Source organism: Lagenorhynchus albirostris, chromosome 7 (genome assembly GCF_949774975.1).
Source record: "Lagenorhynchus albirostris chromosome 7, mLagAlb1.1, whole genome shotgun sequence".
NCBI lineage: Eukaryota > Metazoa > Chordata > Mammalia > Artiodactyla > Delphinidae > Lagenorhynchus > Lagenorhynchus albirostris.
In genome coordinates, this window is record NC_083101.1 from 98,993,878 (window position 1) to 99,015,698 (window position 21,821).

The 21,821-nt window shown below is 41.3% G+C and overlaps 1 protein-coding gene and 1 long non-coding RNA gene across 2 annotated transcripts; one reads left to right on the forward strand and one right to left on the reverse strand.

Moving 5' to 3' along the window:
- The first annotated feature begins 270 nt into the window (after window positions 1–270).
- Window positions 271–20,659, forward strand: NPM2 (nucleophosmin/nucleoplasmin 2). The gene is given in 6 exon segments (XM_060155584.1): window positions 271–555; window positions 712–797; window positions 964–1,089; window positions 19,158–19,251; window positions 20,039–20,232; window positions 20,235–20,659. Coding segments are annotated over 6 exon segments (747 nt in total). The 5' UTR covers window positions 271–497; the 3' UTR covers window positions 20,424–20,659.
- On the reverse strand, window positions 18,462–19,614 carry LOC132523840 (uncharacterized). Its single transcript, XR_009541667.1, has 3 exons — window positions 19,441–19,614; window positions 18,885–19,011; window positions 18,462–18,676 (listed from the first exon to the last, which is right to left on the reverse strand). It is a non-coding gene; the product is annotated as an uncharacterized LOC132523840 (long non-coding RNA).
- Window positions 20,660–21,821: the final 1,162 nt, after the last annotated feature.

The following is a 21,821-nucleotide window of genomic DNA, read 5'->3' on the forward strand; positions in this document are numbered from 1 at the left end:
TTCTGAGGAGCGAAGAGGAGGAAAGAGTGGAAGAACGGAATGGGGCTGATGAGACATCTCCCGTTGCCCCTTCCCAGGTTTCATAACCGCCCGCTGTGGGCGGCCGGCCCTCAGGTGAGGCCAGGATGAGGCCGGAGGGAGGGAGCCCAAGAGGGAAGCGATCCGAGGAGGAGCCTATGGCGTGAGCCTTGCACGCGGAGTAGCGACGGTGAGGTGGAGGAGGGGTTGCGAGAGGGCCGGGGCCCGGGGCCGAGTGGACATGAGACCGGGCACCGAGCCGCCTTGCCCGCGGCTGACCGGTGCTGCACCCCTGGGGTGCTGGGAGGGCCGGCGGGGCAGCCGGGCGCCTCGCTCACCTCTCCCGCTCTGGGCGATCTAAGCACCGTCCTTTGGCGGAGCGCTCCGCCGGGGTGTCCCCAGCTCGGGTGTGGGCTGCCTTGTCGGCCGGGGGTTGTAACGCGCCCTTCCTCGCAGCTGCTCGGCCCCCGCCCCGCATCATGAATCGCAGCCGTACTAGCAGCACCTCCGAAAAGGCGACACTGGCCTTGCTCTGGGGTGAGTGAGGCTCCAGGCTGTTCTCGGAGCACCTGGGGGGCTGGGGGTACGTCACCGGGGGCAGGGGGTGCGCCTAGGGCTGGAGGCAGAGAGGCGCGCCTCCCTGGAGCCTGCCCGCCCCACGCCACGCCTTCCGCCCTCCGTCTCCCTTCGCAGGCTGTGAGCTGAGCCAGGAGAAGCCGACTTGGACCTTCAGACCCCAGAAGGTGGGGAAGCAGAACTGTATGCTGCTGCTTAGTACGGTGGGTACCCCCCAGCCCCAAGGAGGGGCGGAAGGACGGAGCAGGGAGGGACTTGGACAGCCACAGAGGAGCAGGTGGGATTGTCCCGTGCCCGCAGCTGGAACAGGGTTTGCCTCCTCCGCCCTCTGGGTGAAGAGGAGCCCTGCTCGTTTTCCACCCCTCTCAGATTTGCCTGGGGGAGAAAGCCAAAGAGGAGATGAACCTCGTGGAGATCCTGCCCCCAGCAAGCCAGGACGACAGAAGGAGGAAGCCCATCACCCTGGCCTCTCTTCGGGCCTCCGTCCTCCCCATGGTGAGCCTTTCCCTGCGGGCCTAGGACACCCTGGCTCCAGCCCTAGGAGGCCCTGCTCAGGCCTCACCCGCTGCGTGGGAACGGACCCAAAGGTGGGGTACAGGCTCCTGTACAAGTACAACCAGTGCTAGAGAGGCATATAGCCCAGGACTAAAAGCTTGGACCCAGGAGGCAGGGAGCCCTCTTTCCATCCTAGTCCACAATTTTTTTTTTTTTTTGGTGGGCCGGGGGCGGGGTGGCCGGCTGAGTCCTAACCACTGGACCGCCAGGGAACTCCCTCCTAGTCGGCTCTTTACCAGCCGTGTGACTTTGGGCAAGTTAAATAACCTCTCTCCAAATCACATTTTTCAACTGTTCACTGTTGGAGACCAGTGTTGACGATTTACATACTGCCTGTGTATCCAGATTGTGTATCCAGAAAGTCTCACTCTAATAACTTATTCTGAGTTTTCTATGCAGATCTTCTTTGTGAGTAATGGCAGTCTTTGTGTTGTTTTTTGTTGTTGTTGTTGTTGTTTCTTTTAAATCCAGGTACACTGGCTAGGACCTCCAGTATAATATTGGATAAAATGATAATGGTAGATGTCCTCGTTTCATTCCTGATTTATTTATTTTTGGCTGCGTTGGGTCTTCGTTGCTGCTTGCAGGCTCTCTCTAGTTGCGGCGAGTGGGGGCTACTCTTCATTGCAGTGCAAGGGCTTCTCATTGCAGTGGCTTCTCTTGCTGCGAAGCATGTCCTCTAGGCACACGGGCTTCAGTAGTTGTGGCACGCAGGCTCAGTAGTTGTGGCTCGCGGGCTCTAGAGCGCAGGTTCAGTAGTTGCAGCACACGGGCTTAGTTGCTCTGCGGCATGTGGGATCTTCCCTGACTAGGGCTCGAACCCATGTCCCCTGCATTGGCAGGCAGATTCGTAACCACTGCGCCACCAGGGAAGTCCCCCCCCCATACCTGATTTTTTTTAAAAGGAATGCTTCTAATGTTTCTCCATTAAGTATGAAGTGTTTGGTAGATACCCTTTGTCAGGTTAAGGAAATCTCCGTCTAATCCTACTCTACTTTGAAAAATTGAATTTTCTTCTTTTTAATCATGATTATCAAATTGGTTATCAAATGCTTTCCTATTCATATTATCAGGGGCTCTCTCTTCTTTAATCTGTTAATGTGGTAAGTTATACTAATAGAATAATATTCAATCAACTTTGCATTCCTGAGATAAACATTACTGATCGTATTATAAACTTCTAGATTTGCTTTGTTAATAAGACTTTTCTTTAAAACTTATATACTCATAAGTGAGGTTGGCCTATAAATTCCACATCTTATTTGGATGTCAAGGCATATTAGCCTCATGAACCGAGGCGTGGCGTGTTCCCTCCTTCCATGCAGCAGAACAGTGAATATGAGACCAGGATTATCTGCCCTTAAAGACCTGGGAGGCTGATCTGTAAAACTGCCCTCAAACCTATTTTTTTTCTCTATCTATGAGATCTCCCTAAATCTCATCCATTCCCATAGTTTTAAAGACCACCTATGCAAATGAAGACTCTGACATTTATTCTGTAAACCCAGCCTCTCTGTTGTGCTCCAGATCCTCTGTCCAACTCAAAACACTTAACAGATATCTAATAGATATTCCAAACTTAGCATGTCTAAATCCAAATCCTTGATTTCTATCTATAATCTCTTCCCCCATCCCCAGACCTGATCCTCTCCCAGTAAATAGCTATTCCTCCAATTAGCCAGGATAAAACCCTCTTTCTCTAACACCCCATATCTGACCCACAAGCAAATCCTGTTGGCTCTACCTTCATCTAACCACATCTCACCACCTCCCTGCTACACTCTGGTCCAGGTGACCATCACCTCTTGCTCAGGCTTATTGCAGGGCCTCCTAAGAGATAAAGCTGCCTTCATCGTTGGTCCCCTTTAGTCAATTTCATGTCCCCCCATGCCAGGGACACACTTGCCCCCAACTTCAATCTGGTCTTTGTTCAAATGTCATCTCATTGAAGGGTCTTCCCTGGCCCCAAACAGCACCCCCATTTCTACCCCACCCATGATCACTTTTTCCCCCATAGGACCCATTACTGACGTGACGTTTCACTTGTGCATTGTCTGTTCCCCCCAACCAGGATATAGACTCCAAGAGAGCAAGGATTTTGCCTGCTTTGCTGCATTATCCATATAGCCCCTATACTAGTGTCTGGTATGTTGTAGGAACTCAATAGATAATGAATGAGTGAGTAAATAAGTGAATGAACTGTGTGGGACTGGTTTGATTTTTAAACTATTGTGATTTATTTAATAGGTTTAGATCTTCTCAGATGTTTCTATTTCTTTGAGTCAGTTCTTTTATTAGCTGTATTGAGATATAATTTATATACAGTAAGATTCACTAGTGTTAAGTGTGCAGCTCGATGCATTTGACAAATTGTGCAATAGCCACCAACATCAAGGTAGAGAATTTCCACCGCCCTGCCCCCAGTTCCTCACGCCTCATGCAGTCTGTTCCTTCCACCTACCACTGCCTCTGGCAACCATTGATCTACTTTCTGTCACTATAGTTTTGCCTTTTCTATAATTTCATTTAAATGGAACCATACAATATGTAGTCTCTTGTGCTGGCTTTTTTCACTTAGCACAATGCTTTTGAGATTTATCCCCGTTGTTGATAAAACAGTAATATGCTCCTTTTTTATATCTGAGTAATATGCCACTCTACAATTTATATAAAATTTGTTCGTTCACCTGTTAATGGACATATGGACATTTGGGGTAGTTTCCGGTTTTTGGACTATTGTCAATCAAGCTGCTAGGAATGTTTGAGTGTATTTGTATAGACGTGTTTTCATTTCTCTTAGGTAAATACCTAGGAGTGATATTGCTGGATCACATAGGAAGCATATGTTAAACTTTATACAAAACTGCTAAACTATTTTCCAAATTGCTGTACCATTCTGCATTTCTACCAGCAGTCTACGAGAATTCCAGTTGGTCCACATCCTCACCAACACTTGGCATTGTCAGTCTTCTTAATTTTAGCCAATCTAGTACATATCCAGTGGCACCTCATTGTGGTTTTTATTTTTCCTTGAGGGTTGGTGGTATTAACCGTCTTCTTATTTGGGTTTTGGTCTTTTGTGTATCTTCTTCTGCAAAATACCTGTTTAGATGTTTTGCCCATTTTTAAATAATTGAGTTATTCTTATTGACTTGTAGCAGTTTTTTAATATATTTTGGATATAAGTCCTTTATTACAAATATTTTCTCCTAATGTGTGGCTTGCCTTTTCATTTTTGTAATAATGTTTTTTGAAGAGCACAAGTTTTTAATTTTGATAAAGTTCAACTTAACATTTTTTTTCTCTTATGGTTCATCCTTTTGGTGTCCGAAGAAATCATTGCTTAAACTAAGGTCACAAAGGTTTCCTTTTATGTTTTCTTCTAGAAATGCTATTGTTTTAGCTCTTATATTTAAGTCTATGATCCGTTTCAAGATAAGTTTCTTGTATGGTATGAAGTGAGGATAGAAGGACATTTTTTCCAAATTGATATCTAATGCTCCAGTATTGAAAAGACTGCTCTTTCACTGACACAGTTACCTTGGCATTTGCCAAAAATTGGTTGACCAGATGTGTATGCATATATGTCTATACACTATTCTGTTTCATTGATTTATGTTTACCCTCATTCCATACCAAACTAATTTGATTATTGTGCTTTTATAGTAAGTCTTAAAATTAGATCGTGTGAGTCCTCCAATTTTGTTATTCTTTTCCAAAACTGGGTTGACAAGTCTAGGTCCTTAGCATTTCCGTATAAGTTTCAGAATCAGCTTTCTTTAAAAATAAGTCTGATGGGATTTTGATTGAGATTGAATTGAATCTATAGATTACTTTGGGGGGAATTGCCATCTTGACAATTTTGAGTCATCGATAATTGAACATGATATATTTCTCCATTTGTTTACATCTTTAGATTTTCCCAGGAATGTTTTGTAATTTTCAGGGTCCTGGTCCCCTACGTACTTTGTAAAGTTTACCCCCACATATTTCATGATTTGGGGTGCTATTAAAAATGAGATTAGCATATTTCTTGGAAGAAAATTCACATACCATAAGCTTCACTCATTAGAGTATATAATTCAGTGATTTTTAGTAAATTCAGAGTTGTGCAACAATCACAATCTAGGTTTAGAACACTTTCATCAACCCAAAAAGGAACTCCATACCTACCAGTGGTCACTTCCCATTTCCCACATTCACTTACCCCCAGCCTTAGGCAACCACTAATTTACTTTATGTCTATAGGTTTGCCTATTCTGGCAAATCATGTAAATGGAATCATAAACTGTATGGTCTTTTGTGACCGCTTTCTTTCACTTAGTGTAATGTTTTTAAGGTTTATCCATGTTGTTGCATGTATCAGTACTTGACTCCTTTTTATTGCCAAATAATATTCCATTGTATTGATATACAACATTTTGTTTATCTGTTCAGTTGGTGGACATTTGGGTTGTTTCTACCACTTGGCTATTAGGAATGCTGTTATTAACATTAATGTACAAATTTTTGTATGAACATACGTTTTTTTTTTAACATTTTATTTATTTATTTATTTCTGGCTGTGTTGGGTCTTCGTTGCTGCATGCAGACTTTCTCTAGTTGCGGCAAGCGGGGGCTACTCTTCGTTGCGGTGCGCGGGCTTCTCATTGCAGTGGCTTCTCTTGTTGTGGAGCATGGGCTCTAGGCATGTGGGCTTCAGTAGTTGTGGCTCACGGGCTCTAGAGTGCAGGCTCAGTAGCTGTGGCTCATGGGCTTAGTCGCTCCACAGCATGTGGGATCTTCCCAGACCAGGGCTTGAACCCATGTCCCCTGCATTGGCAGGCGGATTCTTAACCACTGCACCACCAGGGAAGTCCTGAACATAAGTTTTTATTTCTCTTGAGCATATACCTGGAGGTGCAATTGCTGGGTCATATGGTAGCTTCATATATATATAACATTTTGAGGAACTGCCATATTGTTTTCCAAAGTGGTCACACCATTTTACAATCTCACCAGCAATGTTCGGGTATTCCAATCTCTCCACATCCTCACCAACACTTGTTTTTGTCTTTGGTTTTGATTAGTCATCTTAGTGGGTATGAAGTGGTAGCTCACTGTGGTTTTGATTTGCATTTCTCTAATGACTAATGATGTTGAGCATCTCTTTATGTGCTTATTGGCTATTTGTATATCTTTTTTGGAGAATTTTCTTTCTTTCTTTTTGTTTTTTCTTTTTTGGCTGTGTGGCTTGTGGGATCTTAGTTCTCTGACCAGGGATTGAACCCGCACCCTTGGCAATGAAAGCATGGAGTTCTAACCACAGGACTGCCAGGGAATTCCTGGAGAATTTTCTGTTCAAATCTTTATTAATTTTGTAAAACTGTGTTTGAGTTTAATGTATTTTAATATTTGTCTTTTTACTATTGACTTGTATGAGTTCTTTTTTTTTTTTTTTTTTTTTTTTTTGCGGTACACGGGCTTCTCACTGCTGTGGTCCCTCCCGTTGCGGAGCACAGGCTCCGGACGCGCAGGCTCAGCGGCCATGGCTCACAGGCCCAGCCGCTCCGCGGCATGTGGGATCTTCCCGGACCGGGGCACGAACCCGTGTCCCCTGCATCAGCCGGCGGACTCTCAACCACTGCACCACCAGGGAAACCCGAGTTCTTTATTTTACATACAAGCCTCTTATCAGCTTATTTGCAAGTAGTTACACCCCTTTCCCTGGGTTGTCTTTTTACTTTCTTGATGATATCATTTGCAGCACAAAGTTTTTTGTTTTCATATAGTCCAGTTTATATGTGTTTTCTTTTGTTGCTTCTACTTCTGGTGTTGAATCTTAGAAACAATTGCCTAACACAAGGTCATGAAGATTTACTCCTGTGTTTTCTCCTACGAGTTTTAAAGTTTTAGTTCTTATATATAAGTCTATGAGCCATTTTCAGTTAATTTTTTTATATGGGATAAGGTACAGAAATGCTATTTAAAATTTTTATTTTATCATTATTCAGTACTAGTATATAGTTATATAATTGGTTTTTGTATTATCTAACCTTGCTAAATTTGCATATTAGTCCTAGCAGCTTTCCATTGATTCCACAGAATTTGCTATGTATTTATTCATGTCTTCTGTGAATAAAGTCAGTTTAACATCTTAATTTTCTATCTGTATGCCTTGCGTTTCTTTTTCTTGTCTTACTTCACTGATTAGGACATCAAGTACAATGTTGAGTAAAAGTTGTAAGAGCAGGACTATCCTTGCCTTTTACCGGAGAGAAAGTATTTAGTCTTTTACCATTAAGACAGACGAAGGATTTTGGTAGATGTCCTATATTAAGTTTGAGGATGTTCCCTTCTATTCCTAGTTTGCTGAGATATTTTATCATGAGTGGGTGTTGAATTTTGTCAAAGAATTCTTTTCTGCATGTAGTGAGGTGATTTTTTTCTCCTTTATTTTGTTATGTGGCAAATTACATTCATTGATTTTTTTCAAATTTTAAACCCACTGTGCATTCTTGGTATAAGCCCCATTCAATCATAATGTATTACCTTTTTATATATTGCTGGATTCCATTTGCTACTATTTTATTAAGGATATTTTTGTCTATGTTATAAGCAACATTGGTCTATGGTTTTCTTGTCATGTTTTTGTCTGATTTTAGCATAAGGTAATTCTGGGCCTCATAAAATGAAAAAGAAGATGTTCTCTTCTATTTTCTGGAAGAATTCATGTAAATTTGTTTTGTTTTTTCTTTTTCTTAAATGTTTTGGTAGAATTCACCTGTGAAGCAATCTGGTTAACTACAAGTTAATTTTATTTAATGGATATAAGACTATTTGGTTTATTTTGTTTAGAGAGCTTTATGTTTGTGTTTTTTAAGGAATTTTTCTGTTTCATCTAAATTGTCAACTTTTTTCTGGCATAAAGTTGTTCATATTATTCCCTAATCCTTTTCTGTATTATCTGTATTAAAGTTTGCTCTTTTGTTCCTGATGTTGGTAATTTGTGTCTTCTCTCCTTTTTACCAGGTCCAGTCTGGCTAGAGGTTTAACGGTTGTATCAGTCTTTCTCAGGAACCAAGTTTTGGTTTCATCAGTCTTTCTCTATTGTTTTTCCACTTTTGTATTTAATTGAGCTGTTCTTTATTCCTCTCTTCTGTTTATTTTGGTTTCAGTCTGATCTTTTTCTGGTTTCTTAAGGCATAATATTATTGATTTTTTAGACCTTTTTCAGATATAAGCATTTCATGCTATGATTTCCTTCTAAGCATCTTTCTAGCTTCATCCCACAAATTTTGATAAGTACTATATTCATTTTCATTCAGTTCAAATTATTTTCTGGTTTTATTCTTCAGTCCCTGCGGTACTTAGAAGTATGTTTGCTTTTTAATTTCCAAATAGAGATTTTCTAATTCTTTCTTTAATTGATTTCTATTTTAATTTCATTATGGTCTGAAAATATGCTTTATATGATTTCAGTCTAAACAGTGTTGTGACTTGCCTTATGGCCCATAATATGTTCTATCTTGGTGACTCTTTCATTCACACTTGAAGAATGTGTGTTCTCCCATGGTTGGGTGTATTGCTCTATAAATGTCAATTGTATCAAGTTGGTTGATGGTTTTGTTCGAGTCTTCCATATCCTGACTCATTTTCTGTCCACTTGATCTATTAGTTACTGAAAGAGGAACGCTGAAGACCCCAACAATAATTATGTCTTTGTCTATTTCTCTTTTTAATTATCAGTTTTTGCCCCATGTATTTTAAAACTCTTTTATTAGGTTCACCCTAATAAATCCTGCATGTCTAGGATTCTTATATCCTTTTGGTTAATTGATCCCTTTATCATTATGAAATGCTCCTCTTTATCCCTGATAAATATTCTGAAGTCTACTTGGTCTGACTAATATAGTCAATCTCTCTTTTTTTTTTAATTTGTTTATTTTATTTATTTATTTTGGCTGTGTTGGGTCTTCGGTGCTGCGCTCAGGCTTTCTCTAGTTGCAGCAAGCGGGGGCTACTCTTCATTGCAGTGCACGGGCTTCTCATTGCAGTGGCTTCTCTCGTTGTGGAGCACAGGCTCTAGGCACGCGGGCTTCAGTAGTTGTGGCTCACGGGCTCTAGAGCACAGGCTAAGTAGTTGTGGCGCACAGGCTTAGTTGCTCCGTGGCATGTGGGATCTTCCCGGACCAGGAATCGAACCCGTGTCCCCTTCATTGGCAGGTGGATTCTCAACTACTGCGCCACCAAGGAAGCCCCAATCTAGCTCTCTTTTGATTAGTGTTTGTGTTGTATATTTTTCCTATTCTTTTATTTTGTTATTTTACTTTAACCTCTGTATCTTTATGTATAAATCGGGTTTCTTTTAGATAACACCTAATTGAGTTTTACTTTTTTATCCACTTGCTATCTCTGCCTTTTAATTAGAGCACTTAGACAGTTAGTATTTAACCAAATTATCAACAAGGTTGAGTTTAAATTTATCATCTTGCTATTAGTTTTCCCATTTGTCCCATCTGTGCTCCTTTCTTCCTCTTTTCTGGCTTTTTGGATTAACTAAGTGGTTTTTTTGGTTACATTTTCATCCTCAATATTCGCTTCTTAGGTGTACCTCATCTCTTTGGTTTTTTTCTTAATCATTGCTCTAGAGTTTACAGTATGCATTTTTAACTTACAACAGTCTATAGTGAAATAATGTTATACCATTTCATGTACAATATAAGAATCTTAACTACAGCACACTTCATTTACCACTTCCCATCCTTTGTGCTATTGTTGTAATAACTTTTGTTTCTACATATGCTATAAATCCTACTCTACATTGTTGTTATTTTTTTCTTTAAACGGTCTATATTTTAAAGAGATTAGAACTTAGAATAAACCATTTTTATATTTACCATTTCTGGTACTTTTCACTCCTTTGTGTAGATTCAATTTCCATTTGGTGTCATATTCCTTCTGTGTGAAGGATTTAAACATTTTTTGTAATGCAGATCTGCTTATGATGAATTCTTTAAGCTTTTGTATGCCTGGAAAGTCCTTATTTCATTTCAGTTTTGAAAGGTATTTTCACCGGGTAAAGAACTCTAGATTGACTTTTTTTCCTTCCAACACTGAAAAAAATTTCTCCATTGTCTTCTAACTTGCATTATTTGGAGAAATCTTCTCACATCCTTGTCTTCATTCCCCTGTATGTGATGTCTTTTTTCCTCTGGCTGCTCTTAAGATTTTCTCCTTGTAACTAGTTTTGAGCAATTTGATTATAAAATGCACTGGGGTTCACTGCACTTCTTAGATCTGTGGATTTACCATTTTTGTCAAATTTGGAAATTTTTGGCCATTATTCCTTCAATCATTTTTTTCTGTTCCCCCTTCTCTCTCATCTCCATTGAGGAATCCAATTACATGTATACTTGGCTCCTTAAAGTTGTCCCACAGTTCATTATGCTCTTTTCGTTTTGTTAAAGTATTTTGCCTCTGTGTATTCATTTTGGATAGTCTTTATTTACTCAGTTTCATTATTCTTTTCTTCTGCAGTATCTAATTTGCTGTTAATCTCATCAGTATGTTTTCATCTTAGATATTGTCGTTTTCACCTCTACAAATTTCAAGTCTTCCGTATCTCATTTTCGATCTTTCATGAACATATGGACTATAGTTTTAATGTTCTTTTCTGCTAATTCTCATTTATGTCATTTCTGTTTCAGTTTTTATTGAATTTTTCCCCTCTTCATTATGAGTTGTAGTTTCCTTGTTCTTTGTATGTCTGGTAATTATTTTTTAATAAACTTATTTATTTTTGGCTGCGTTGGGTCTTCATTGCTGTATGCAGGCTTTCTCTAGTTGCGGCAAGCAGGGGCTACTCTTCGTTGCGGTGAGCGGGCTCCTCATTGCGGTGGCTTCTCTTGTTGTGGAGCACGGGCTCTAGGCGCACAGGCTTCAGTAGTTGTGGCACAAAGCCTCAGTAGTTGTGGGCTCTAGAGTGCAGGCTCAGTAGTTGTGGCACACGGGCTTAGTTGCTCCATGGCTTGTGGGATCTTCCCAGACCAGGGATCAAGCCCACGTCCCCTGCATTGGCAGGCAGATTCTTAACCACTGTGCCACCAGGGAAGTCCTGTCTGGTAATTTTTGAGTGGATGCTAGACATGAATTTTACTATTTGGATGCTGGATATTTTTACAGTTTTATAAGTATTCTTGAATTTTGTTCTGGGATGCAGTGAAGTTACTTAAATACCATTTGATCCTTTTGCATCTTGTTTTTAAGCTTTGTTAGGGATTTAAGCTGAATTTAGTCTAATTTTGCCCCACTACTGTAGCAAGACCCTTCTTAGTACTCCAATAGATGCCCATAAATTATGAGATTTTCCACTCTGTGAGCTCCAGACACCTTTATGATGATTCTTTCTCCAGCCTCAGGTAGTTTCCTTGCATGGATGTTCCAATTACTACTTAACTGCATACTCAAGGGGGCCTTCTACAGATCTCTGGAGTGCTGTCTTTGCAGCTTTTTCCTCTCTTATGAACTCTAGGTGCCTTGGCTTCTCTGCGTTCCAGTTCTATTTCCTAAACTCAGAGAGACCACTAGGTTTTGTCTGGGTTCCCCCTCCCTGCACTGTCCAGGAAGTAAGCTTGGGCAACAATAAGGCTCATCTCATCTCTGTCCCATCTCTCAGAGATCACTGTTCTTCCTTGACTTGTATCCAGTGTCTTGAGAGCTGTTGTTTCCTACACAGGCATACCTGGTTTTATGGTACTTCACAGATATTGCGGGAGTTTTGTTTTTTTGTTCATTTGTTTTTGTTTTTTACAAATGAAGGTTTGTAGCAGCCCTGCACTGTCAGATGATGAATAGCATTTTTAGCAATAAAGTATTTTTAAATTAAGGCACGTACATTTTTTAGACATAATGCTGTTGTACACTTAATAGAATACAGTATAGTGTAATTATATGCACTAGGAAACCAAAAATTTCATGTGACTCACTTTATTGTGATAATCGCTTTATTGCAGTAGTCTGGAGCTAAGCCTGCAATATCTTTGAGGTATGCCTGTATTATAGTTTTTTAGTTGTGTCAAGCTGGAGAGTAAATTCAGTCCCTGTTACTTACTTGGCCTGAACGAAACATCTCCTGAGTCAATTATGATTATTTATATTTTTCTAGATATTGTTCATGCTATTTGCTAATAATATTTTTCATCATGACTATATCTGTTATTATATTCCTCTTTTTAAAATTCCCAGTAGTGTTTATCATCTTTCCTTTTTTCCCTTCATTTCAATCACTGGATATTAGTCTTTTTCTTTTTTTTCAAAGAAAAAGCTTTTGATTTTGTTGATGTTTTCTATTGTTTCCTTATTTTTTATTTTATTAATTTCTCTGGTTATCTGACTTTCTGCTTTCTTTGTTCCTTTTTCTTACTTCCTTAGTTAGATATTTAGCCCATTCATGTTCTAGCTTATTTTTTCCAAGTAAGTTCTATTTATTTATTTTGAATACTACACATTTCCCTCTGAAGATGTTTTTAACTGCATCCCTTAATTTGTGATTTGTGGTATTTTCACTTTATCTTACTTTAAATATTTTCTAATTTCCATTATGATTTCTTATTTGATGAATATTTACTTCAAATTTTTTAATTCCCAAAGGTATGGGTGGGTTGAGTCATCACCCTTTTTCTTAGTGTAATTGCATCAGAAAATATGGGGTGTGTGTGTGTGTGTGTGTGTGTGTGTGTGTGTGTGTGTGTGTATGTATATATATAGACCATATCAATTCTTTGGTTTTTTGTTGAGACTCAATTTGTGGCTTACTACATGGTAGTATTATAGGATTCTATGTGTGTCCATTAAATCAGGTGTATTAATTGTGTTCAAACCTATATATATTTTGTCTCCTGATGTATCAATTAGCAAAAGAAATGTGTTAAAATTTCCTGTTATGATTGTGGATCTTCGGGTTCTTCTTATAATTTTGTTTACTTTATATATGTTTATTTTTTTAATTGAAAATCGTTTTAGATAATTGTAGATTCACATGCAGCTGTAAGAAATAATACTGAGAGATCCCTGTATGTTTTGCCCAGTTTTCTCCAATGGTAACATTTTGCAAAACTGTAATATAATATCAAAACCAGGATATTGACATTGATACAATGCAGGGATCTATTTATACAAGTTTATCACCTAAGTTCCTATATCCACCACCACAGCCAAGACACCGAACAGTTCCAACACCCCAGGCATCCCTCATGTTGCCCTCTTATAACCACACTCACCTCCCTCCTGCTCCCTCACCTCCCCCTAACCCCTGGCAACCACCAATCTGTCCTCCATTTCTAAAATTTGGTCATTGAAATAGAATCAGACATATGTAACTTTGGGGGAACTGGACTTTCTCAGCATAATTCCCTGGAGATCCGTTCATTTTACTGCTGACTGGTATTCCGTGGTATAGTTGTACCACAGTTCAACAATTCATCTGTGGAAAAACTGGTCTGATTCCCATCTGGGGCTCTTACAAATAAAGCTGATATGAACATTTGTGTATAGGTTTTTGCGTAAGCTAAGTTTTCATTTCTCCTGGGTTAAATGTCCAGGAGTGCAATTGCTGGGCCATATGAGGGTGGTTACACATTTAGTTTCTTAAACTGCCAGACTGTTTTCTAAAGTGGCTGTACCATTTTGCATTTCTATCAGCAATGCATAAGTGATCAAGTTTCTTTGCATCCTCATCGACATTTCATGTTGTCACTATCTCTTTTATTTTAGCCTTTCTAATGTGTGTAGTGATGTCTCATTGTGCTTTTAGTTTGCATTTTCCTGATGGCTAATGATGTTGAACATCTTTTCATGCGGTTTTTGCCATATGTATGTTCAGTTAAGTGTCCATGTCTTTTGCTCATTTTCTAATTGTTTTGTTACTGTTGAATTTTGTTAATTTTTTTATATATTCTAGACACTAGTCCTTTGTCAAATATATGGCTTGCAAATATTTTCTCCCCAGTTTATAACTTGTCTTTTCATCCTCTTCACATGAGCTTTTATGGAACAAACGTTTTTAATTTTGATGAGGTCTATTGTATTCTTCCTTTTATGACTTTTGATGTTAAGTCTAAGAACACATTGCCTAGTCTGAGATCATGAAGGTTTTCTATGTTTTTTGTCCAAAAGTCATAGAGTTTTATGTTTTACACTTAAGTCCATGATCCATTTTGAGTTCACTGTTGTATAAGCTATGAGGTTTAGGTGAAGGTTCATTTCTTTGCCTATGGACATCCAATTGCTCCAGCTCCATTTGTTGAAAAGGCTTCCTCCATTTAATTGAGTTTGCACCTTTGTCAAAAATCAGTTGCAGGTATTTGTGTGTGTCTATTTCTAGGTCTTCTGTCAGTCTATGTGTCTATCCCTCTAATATCACACTGTCTTGATTACTGTGGCTATAGTTTATGTATGTTCAGACTGTGTTGTTGATGCATATAATTTACAGGTTTAGCTTTCTTGTAGAATTTTTACTTTCCTTGTATAATTGTAAATATCTTCCTTGTCTAAATTTTTTCATTATGTGGTGACCTTCTTTATCCCTAAAATACTTGTTGAATTAAAGCTTATATCGTCTGATATTAATTTGTTTCCCAGATGTCCCTCAATCTCCATTATTCCTTTATTCTTTAGTAATGGATTCATGACTTTTAGCTGGTCACAAGGCTACTGAGAATAAAAACTATATTCCCTCTAAGTTTGGCATAACCATGAAGTTCTGGCCAATGCGATGTAAGCAGAAGTGGGATCTACAACATCTGAAAAATGTCCTTAAAGAGAGATCATGTGACCACTTTTTTGTCCCTTCCTGGAGTGTAGATGTGATGACTAGAACAAGAGCAGCCATCCTGGGCGAGGTGGGAGCCGTGTATTGAGAATGGTAGAGCAACACGGTACAAAGAGCCTGGATCCCTGGTGATTGAGGAGTGGGGTACTCATAGCTTATGTATGGACTTAGTTTATGTGACAAAGAAGTGAGTTTCTACCTGTGTAAGCCACTGTTATGGAGTTTTCTGTCACTTATTACCAAACCTAATCGTAACAAACACTACTAGCTTCATTTTTTAGGGACTTTATTTTATTTTATTTTTTTAGGGACTTTATTTTTTAAGAGCAGTTTTAGGTTTACAATAAAATCGAGAGGAAGTTACAGAGATTTCCTATATACCACCTATCCTTACACATACATAGCCTCCCCCATTATCAACATCACTCACCAGAAAGTACAACTAGCTTCATTTTCATTTTAGTCATGTGTGGCTGCCGTAACAGAGACCCAACTATAGGGGCTTAAGATTTATTTCTGTATTGCATAGAAGTCCAGAGATGGGCAGTCCAGAGCTGATGAGATGACTCCATGGTCACCAAAGACCAAGTCTCCTCGTATCTTTCTCCTGTCTTTAGTGCAGACCTACCATCCTCAAAATCACCTTACAGTCTAGGAAGGCTGCTGCAGCTCCAGCCCTCACTTCTACAATTAATGTAATAGGAAAGAAGCAGCAAGGGAAGACCACAGGGACTTCTCTCAGTTCTCTGTCCACCTTTTAAGGAGTCTTCCCACAAGTACCACCTTCCAAATTCTGCTTATAGCTCATTGATCCAGAAATTAGTAACATAGTAACAACTGCAAAGGAAACTGAAGAATGCAGTTTTTGGCTGGGTATAGTATTTCAGTAATATCAGGGTGCTGTTATTATGGAAGGAAAGAATGGCTATTGGATAAGCAACTGGAAGCCTCTGCTGCACCTGGTATGTATATTTCCATCTCTCTACTCCAGCATTTCTCCGTCCTTATAAGGTTTCTTATAAGCAGTATGTAGCTAGACCTTGTTTTAATCTATCCAGCCAGTATAGTCTTTATATTGATTGTGACTTGCTAATATACTTGGATTTACTTGTAGCATGTAGTTTGTGCTTCTATTTTCCTTGCCTTTTAAATTTTTTTGTTTCTTTTTTCTAGTTTTCCTGTCTTTTATTAGATTGATTAAAGTTTCTTTTCCCCTTTTCTCTTCTACTGGTTTAGAAGCTATAGAATCTCATTCTAATCTTTATTTGTTCTCCTTAATTTTTTAACAGTCATGCATGATCAAAGTCGAAAATTAATGTTTTCTTCCTCCCAAACCAGGGGATTCTAATTACTTTCATTTTAGCATACATATTGTCATCATGTAGCATTTTAGCTCCAACGTGTTTTAAACCAGCTCAACACTAGTCATGACTAGTGTTGTTTTATTTTACGGCAATGTTTCCTTAGGTATGTATGTATGTATGTATGTATGTATACCAATTTTTTTTCTCATCACTGCTGCTTGCACCTACTTCTCAATTTAATTGCCATCTTTTTGAACATCCTTTTGTAGACCTGGGAGTAGTAAACTTACTTGGGCTTTGCTCAGAAATACCTTTCTTTTACCCTCATTCCTTCATGATAGTTTGGCTGTGTATATACTTCTAGGTAAGAGGTCTGATTCCTGACCTCTTTCTGATTCCTGATGTTGCTGTTGAAATCCTCAGTCTGCCTGGTTATTGTTCCTTTTTTGGAAATCTGGCCTCTTTGGTTGATTTTAAGCTCATCTCTTTGTTCTCATCTGTCATTTCACCATAGTATGTTCAGGTGTGGATTTATTTTATTTATCTTTTCAGGGATGAGGTTTCCTGCATATGAGGATCTGTCTTGGATCATTTCTGGAGAACTCTTGGTCGTTATCACTTGGAACACTGACTCCATTCTCTCCAGTCCCTACCTCTGATTGGATGCATGTTGGACCTTCTCACCTGTCCTCCATGTCCAGCTTCTCTCTCATATTTTGTTCATTTCTCTCTGTGCTTCATACTGGGTAATTTCTTCCCAGCACTTCTCCAATTTACTGATTCTTCCTTCAGCTGCTTCACTCTGCTTTTTAACCATTTGTTCACTTTACTTCAATGCTAATGTTTTTGATGTCTAGAAGCTGCTTTTGGTTCTTTTTATTTTTATTTTATTTATTTATTTTTGCAGTACACGGGCCTCTCATTGTTGTGGCCTCTCCCGTTGTGGAGCACAGGCTCCAGACACGCAGGCTCAGCGGCCATGGCTCACGGGCCCAGCCGCTTCGCGGCATGTGGGATCTTCCCGGACCGGGGCACGAACCCGTGTCCCCTGCATCGGCAGGCGGACTCTCAACCACTGAGCCACCAGGGAAGCCCTCTTTTTATTTTTTGTAATATCTTGTTCTTGTTATTTTGTTTCCTACTCTTATATTTATTTGATCTTCATCACACATTTCATGTGGTTTAGGTTGTTATTCTCTTATCTCAGGCTCCTGGTTGTACATTTTGTTTTGTTCTGCTGCCAGACTCTAGCAGGGTTGTTTCAAACCTCTTCCAGTTTGGTTCGGTTCTGTTTTGTGAAAGAATTCTGTGTGAAAAGAATTCAGAGTGTCCCTAGAGACTGGTTTTGTATTTGCATCTGCCATTTGCCACGGGAAGATCGCAAGCCTGGGATTTTATACAGATCTCTTGGCTTGGCAGTGCCCACCGAGTACATTCAGATTTGTTCTAAGTGAGAGGTACAACCACAGCTGTTACCTTCTCACAGGAGACGCTGTTATCCCACCCACAGGTTCTTGTTTCCCGCCTTTGATGGTGGGTCCTTTCTAGTTAGATGACTTAGGGTCCTTCAGTCCCTTCTCCTCAACCCTCACCATGGGGCTTTTTACTGAGATGTAGCCCTTTGAAGGTCCCCTCCCCAAGGGTTTGTCTCCTGTCCACGTGAGTGTCACAACCCAAAGTCCTTGCTGTTTTCAAGGACATCCTCCCTTCAGCTGTGGCATCAGCCTCTGCACAGGCTGCACCTCTTTCTGATGCACAGGGACACTTCTTTCTGTCTTACCATTCAACCAAGCAGTAAAAACATTGAATTACATTTTATCCAGCATTTCTAGATGTTTGTGATCAGTTTTCACTTATCTGCTTCCTCTCTGAACCAGAAACTCTAAGTTAATCTCTCTAAGCCTCAGTTTCCTCCTCTGTAAAATAACAACACCTCCTTTGTGGGCTTCTTGTGAAGAGTTAAATGAGATAAAGCAGGTAAAATGTGTAGCATGGGGCCTGGCACATGGTAAGAACTCAAGAAATTTAAGTATCATCATTGTTACTCTAGAAAATTTGCAAAGTTTGGAAAAGTGTAAAGAAAATAAATGAGGTACTGTCCACTGAAAATTATGGTTAGCACTGTAATATATTTCTAACCTTTTTTCCTATGAATATTCACACATTACTTATAAGATGATAGGAAGACTGTAATACAACTTTGCATCTGCTTTCCTCATTTGATCAATGCCTTAGTCAGCTTGGGCTGACATAACAAAATACCATGGAGTGAGTGGTTTAAACAACAGACATTTCTTCCTCACAGCTCTGGAGGCTAGAAGTCTGAGAGCAGGGTGCCAGCACGGTCGGGTTTTGGTAAGGGCCCTCTTCCTGGCTTGCAGATGGCTACCTTCTGTTTGTGTCCTCACATGGCCTAGAGAGAAAGCAAACTGTCTGGTCTCGGCTTCTAAGGGCACTAATCCCATCACAAGGTCCCCACCCTCATGACCTCAACTAACCCTAGTTACGGTCCCAAAGGCTCCATCCCCAGATACCAGCACATTGGAGGTTAGGGGCTTCAATGTAAGAATTTGAGGGGACACAGTTCAGTCCATAGCTATCAGACTATTTAACGGCTGCACCTCAGCTTGGAAGACCGTCTGTGATCTTGGCAGGAATGAGATTATCAGATCCATGTTCTTCTCCAACAGAGTCCACCTCAGCAGGAAGGTCCAGGGGGCTGAGAGTGCAGAGAGGTCCAGGGAAGCCCTGAAGCATGTGTGGTTGAGGGGAGGGAATAAACTGAGTATTTCTGCCTGAGGCCAGCCCCCATCCCCCACCCCCAGCCAGGTACCAGGCCCGAGTGGTCTGTCCTCTCTACTCCTGCCCCTACCCTCTACCCCCTACCCCTGCAGGTTGTCCTGGCGGGATTGGAGCTTTCTCCTCCTGTCACATTCCAGCTCCGGGCTGGCTCTGGACCCGTGTTCCTCTGTGGCCAGGAATGTTATGGTAAGTCCAAGCTTGGACCCGAGAAAGGTCTGCCGGTACAGTGCTCAGCACAGGGCCAAGGACATAATAGGTACTCAAACACTTGAGGGATTCTTGAATTATTGGAGAAGATCCCCAAAGGCAACAGAATCACCAGCAGCCTGGACCAGGAGGCCATGGGCACGCCTCCTAGCCCCAGTTCTCCTTTACCTCTCTGCCACGTCCTCTGTGGGCTGCAGCCCTCCAGCCATAACACGGGGGTGGGGTTATACTTGGTTCCATCTTCAAGTGTATTCCTCCTAGTTGTGAGGAATAAATGGCATATTCAGAAAAAGCACTTAACATAACACCTGGTACCAGAGCACACTCAAAACATTACCTGCTGTGAAGTGTGTAGCTGTAGCAGTAACATGGACCCTGGCAATTAGCTGTGCTTTTGACTCTTTCGACAGACCTTTAACTGCCTTCTTCTCTGTCCAGTGGTGCCTCTTCCATCAGGGTTCTCTCCTGCTCCAAACCCCGGGCGGGTTCCACCTGCCTCAGGATGAGGCCTGAGTTCCTCCGCTGCTGTGTCCCCACCCTCTCCTTCCTTCCCCTCACACTCTCCTTCCCAGTGTGCATCCCCCTCCGGCCCGGCCAGAGCTGCAGCTTACCACTTCCCCTGCCCTCCTGCCGTGGCCTCAGCCCTCACTGCCCTCCCCACCCCGCCAGCTGCACTTTGGGCAGGTAGATCTGGGAAGGGGAGCCTGGCAGAGACCCTCGGGCTCAGAGGCCCTGCCTTCCTCCCACACCATCGCTGACACTTCAGACCAATCCTGGGAGGAAGAGGAGGGGGAGGAGGAGGAAGAAGAGGAGGAGGAAGAAGAGGAGGAAGAGGAAGAAGATGATGACGACGAAGACACAGATGTGTCCCTGGAGAAGGAGACCCCTGTCAAACAAGTCAAGAGGCTGGCGCCCCAGAAGCACACAAGCATTGCCAAGGTGAGGGAGGGACACCCACCACCCCCCCGCAAAGGCTCCTCAGAAACCTGGACCAGGCCTCCCCAGTTGAGTGCGCTGAGGCCCAGGGCAACACCTGCCAGGTGCCCGGCGGGAGTCTGCTCTGCCCCTGGGCCTTGCCAGAACTCCCAATGATGCTTGTGTTTGGTTTCCAGAAAAAAAAGGTGGAAAAAGAGGAGGTGGCAGTGAGGTAACTCTTTCCATCTATTAAATGAGCCAAAATCTTTTAGTTGAGGTACATCGTGCTTGAAAGAGGATGATGCACGTGTGTGTGCAGGTGTGTGGTACACGGAGACACAGGTGCACAGGTGTGCTGCCACTGTCGGTTGGCACAGTCTTTTTGAAAAGCATTTAACAGTTCTTATTTTCTGACTTCTTCCCACTTATGGCAGTTCCTTCCAAAGAATCCCATCCAAGATATGAGGGAAATATATGCACTAAGAAACTTATATCACTGCATTATTCAAATAATAGTATAAAATGGAAGCATTGTAAATGCTTGTAAATCAATATACCAGTTGCTTAAACTATGTCACGTCTTTTCAATGGCATGTGATATAATGCCCATGAAGAATATAGCAAACTGGAAAGTGTTTCTAGAATTCAAAGAGCAGGATATTAAATTATTTTCATTTTAATATTTAGTTATTTAAGTTTTGGCTGCATTGGGTCTTAGTTGCGGCACGCGGGATCTTGGTTGGGATCTTCGTTGAGGTGCGCAGGCTCTCTAGGTCTGGCCCGTGTGCTCAGTAGTTGCCGCGCACGGGCTTAATTAGCCCACGGCATGTGGGATCTTAGTTCCCCGACCAGGAATCACGTCCCCTGCATTGGAAGGTGGATTCTTAACCACTGGACCACCAGGGAAGTCCCAAATTATTTTCATTTTATTTCACAAGCAAAAAAGTTCTGAAAGGAAACAAAATGTTAATATTAGTAGGAGGTAAAGAAAAGTATAGGCAATTTATTCTCTATTTGCTACGTTTTGCGCAATGTGGTTAACGTTACTTTTATGATAAGAAACATTTGTGTCTTATACACAAATAAAGGAAAGCAGATAGAAGCTTAAGAAGAAAAAACATCTTGTTTAAAAAGAGAGTTAGGGACTTCCCTGGCGGTCCAGTGGTTAAGACTCTGGGCTTCCGCTGCAGGGGCCACATGTTCAATCCCTGGTCGGCGAACTAAGATCCTGCATGCCGCGTGGTGGGCCAATAGATAAATAAATAATTTGAATTTAAAAATTTAAAAATTTAAAAAATAAAAGAGAGTCAGAGTGGTCCCTGGCAGGTGACAGGTGGAGAGGCAAACCTCTGCAGGTCACAGCCCCCTGCTTCCTGGAAGTGCCCAGGGCCCAGCTCTGCAGCCTGGGCACTAGTAGGAGGGCCCGGGGCTACTGGCATCAGACTGAGCTCTCTCTTTCTCACATCCCCACTCCTTGCCCAACCCCACCCCCGTTCCAGATACCATCCTAAAGACAGGAGCCCTGTGGGAAAGGTGAGTGCTGATAAGAAGGGGCTGGTCCTCCTGGGGGAGGAGGGATGTTCTCTGGGAAGGTGCCAGGATGGGGAGAGGGTGGGACACTGGAGCAACGCCTT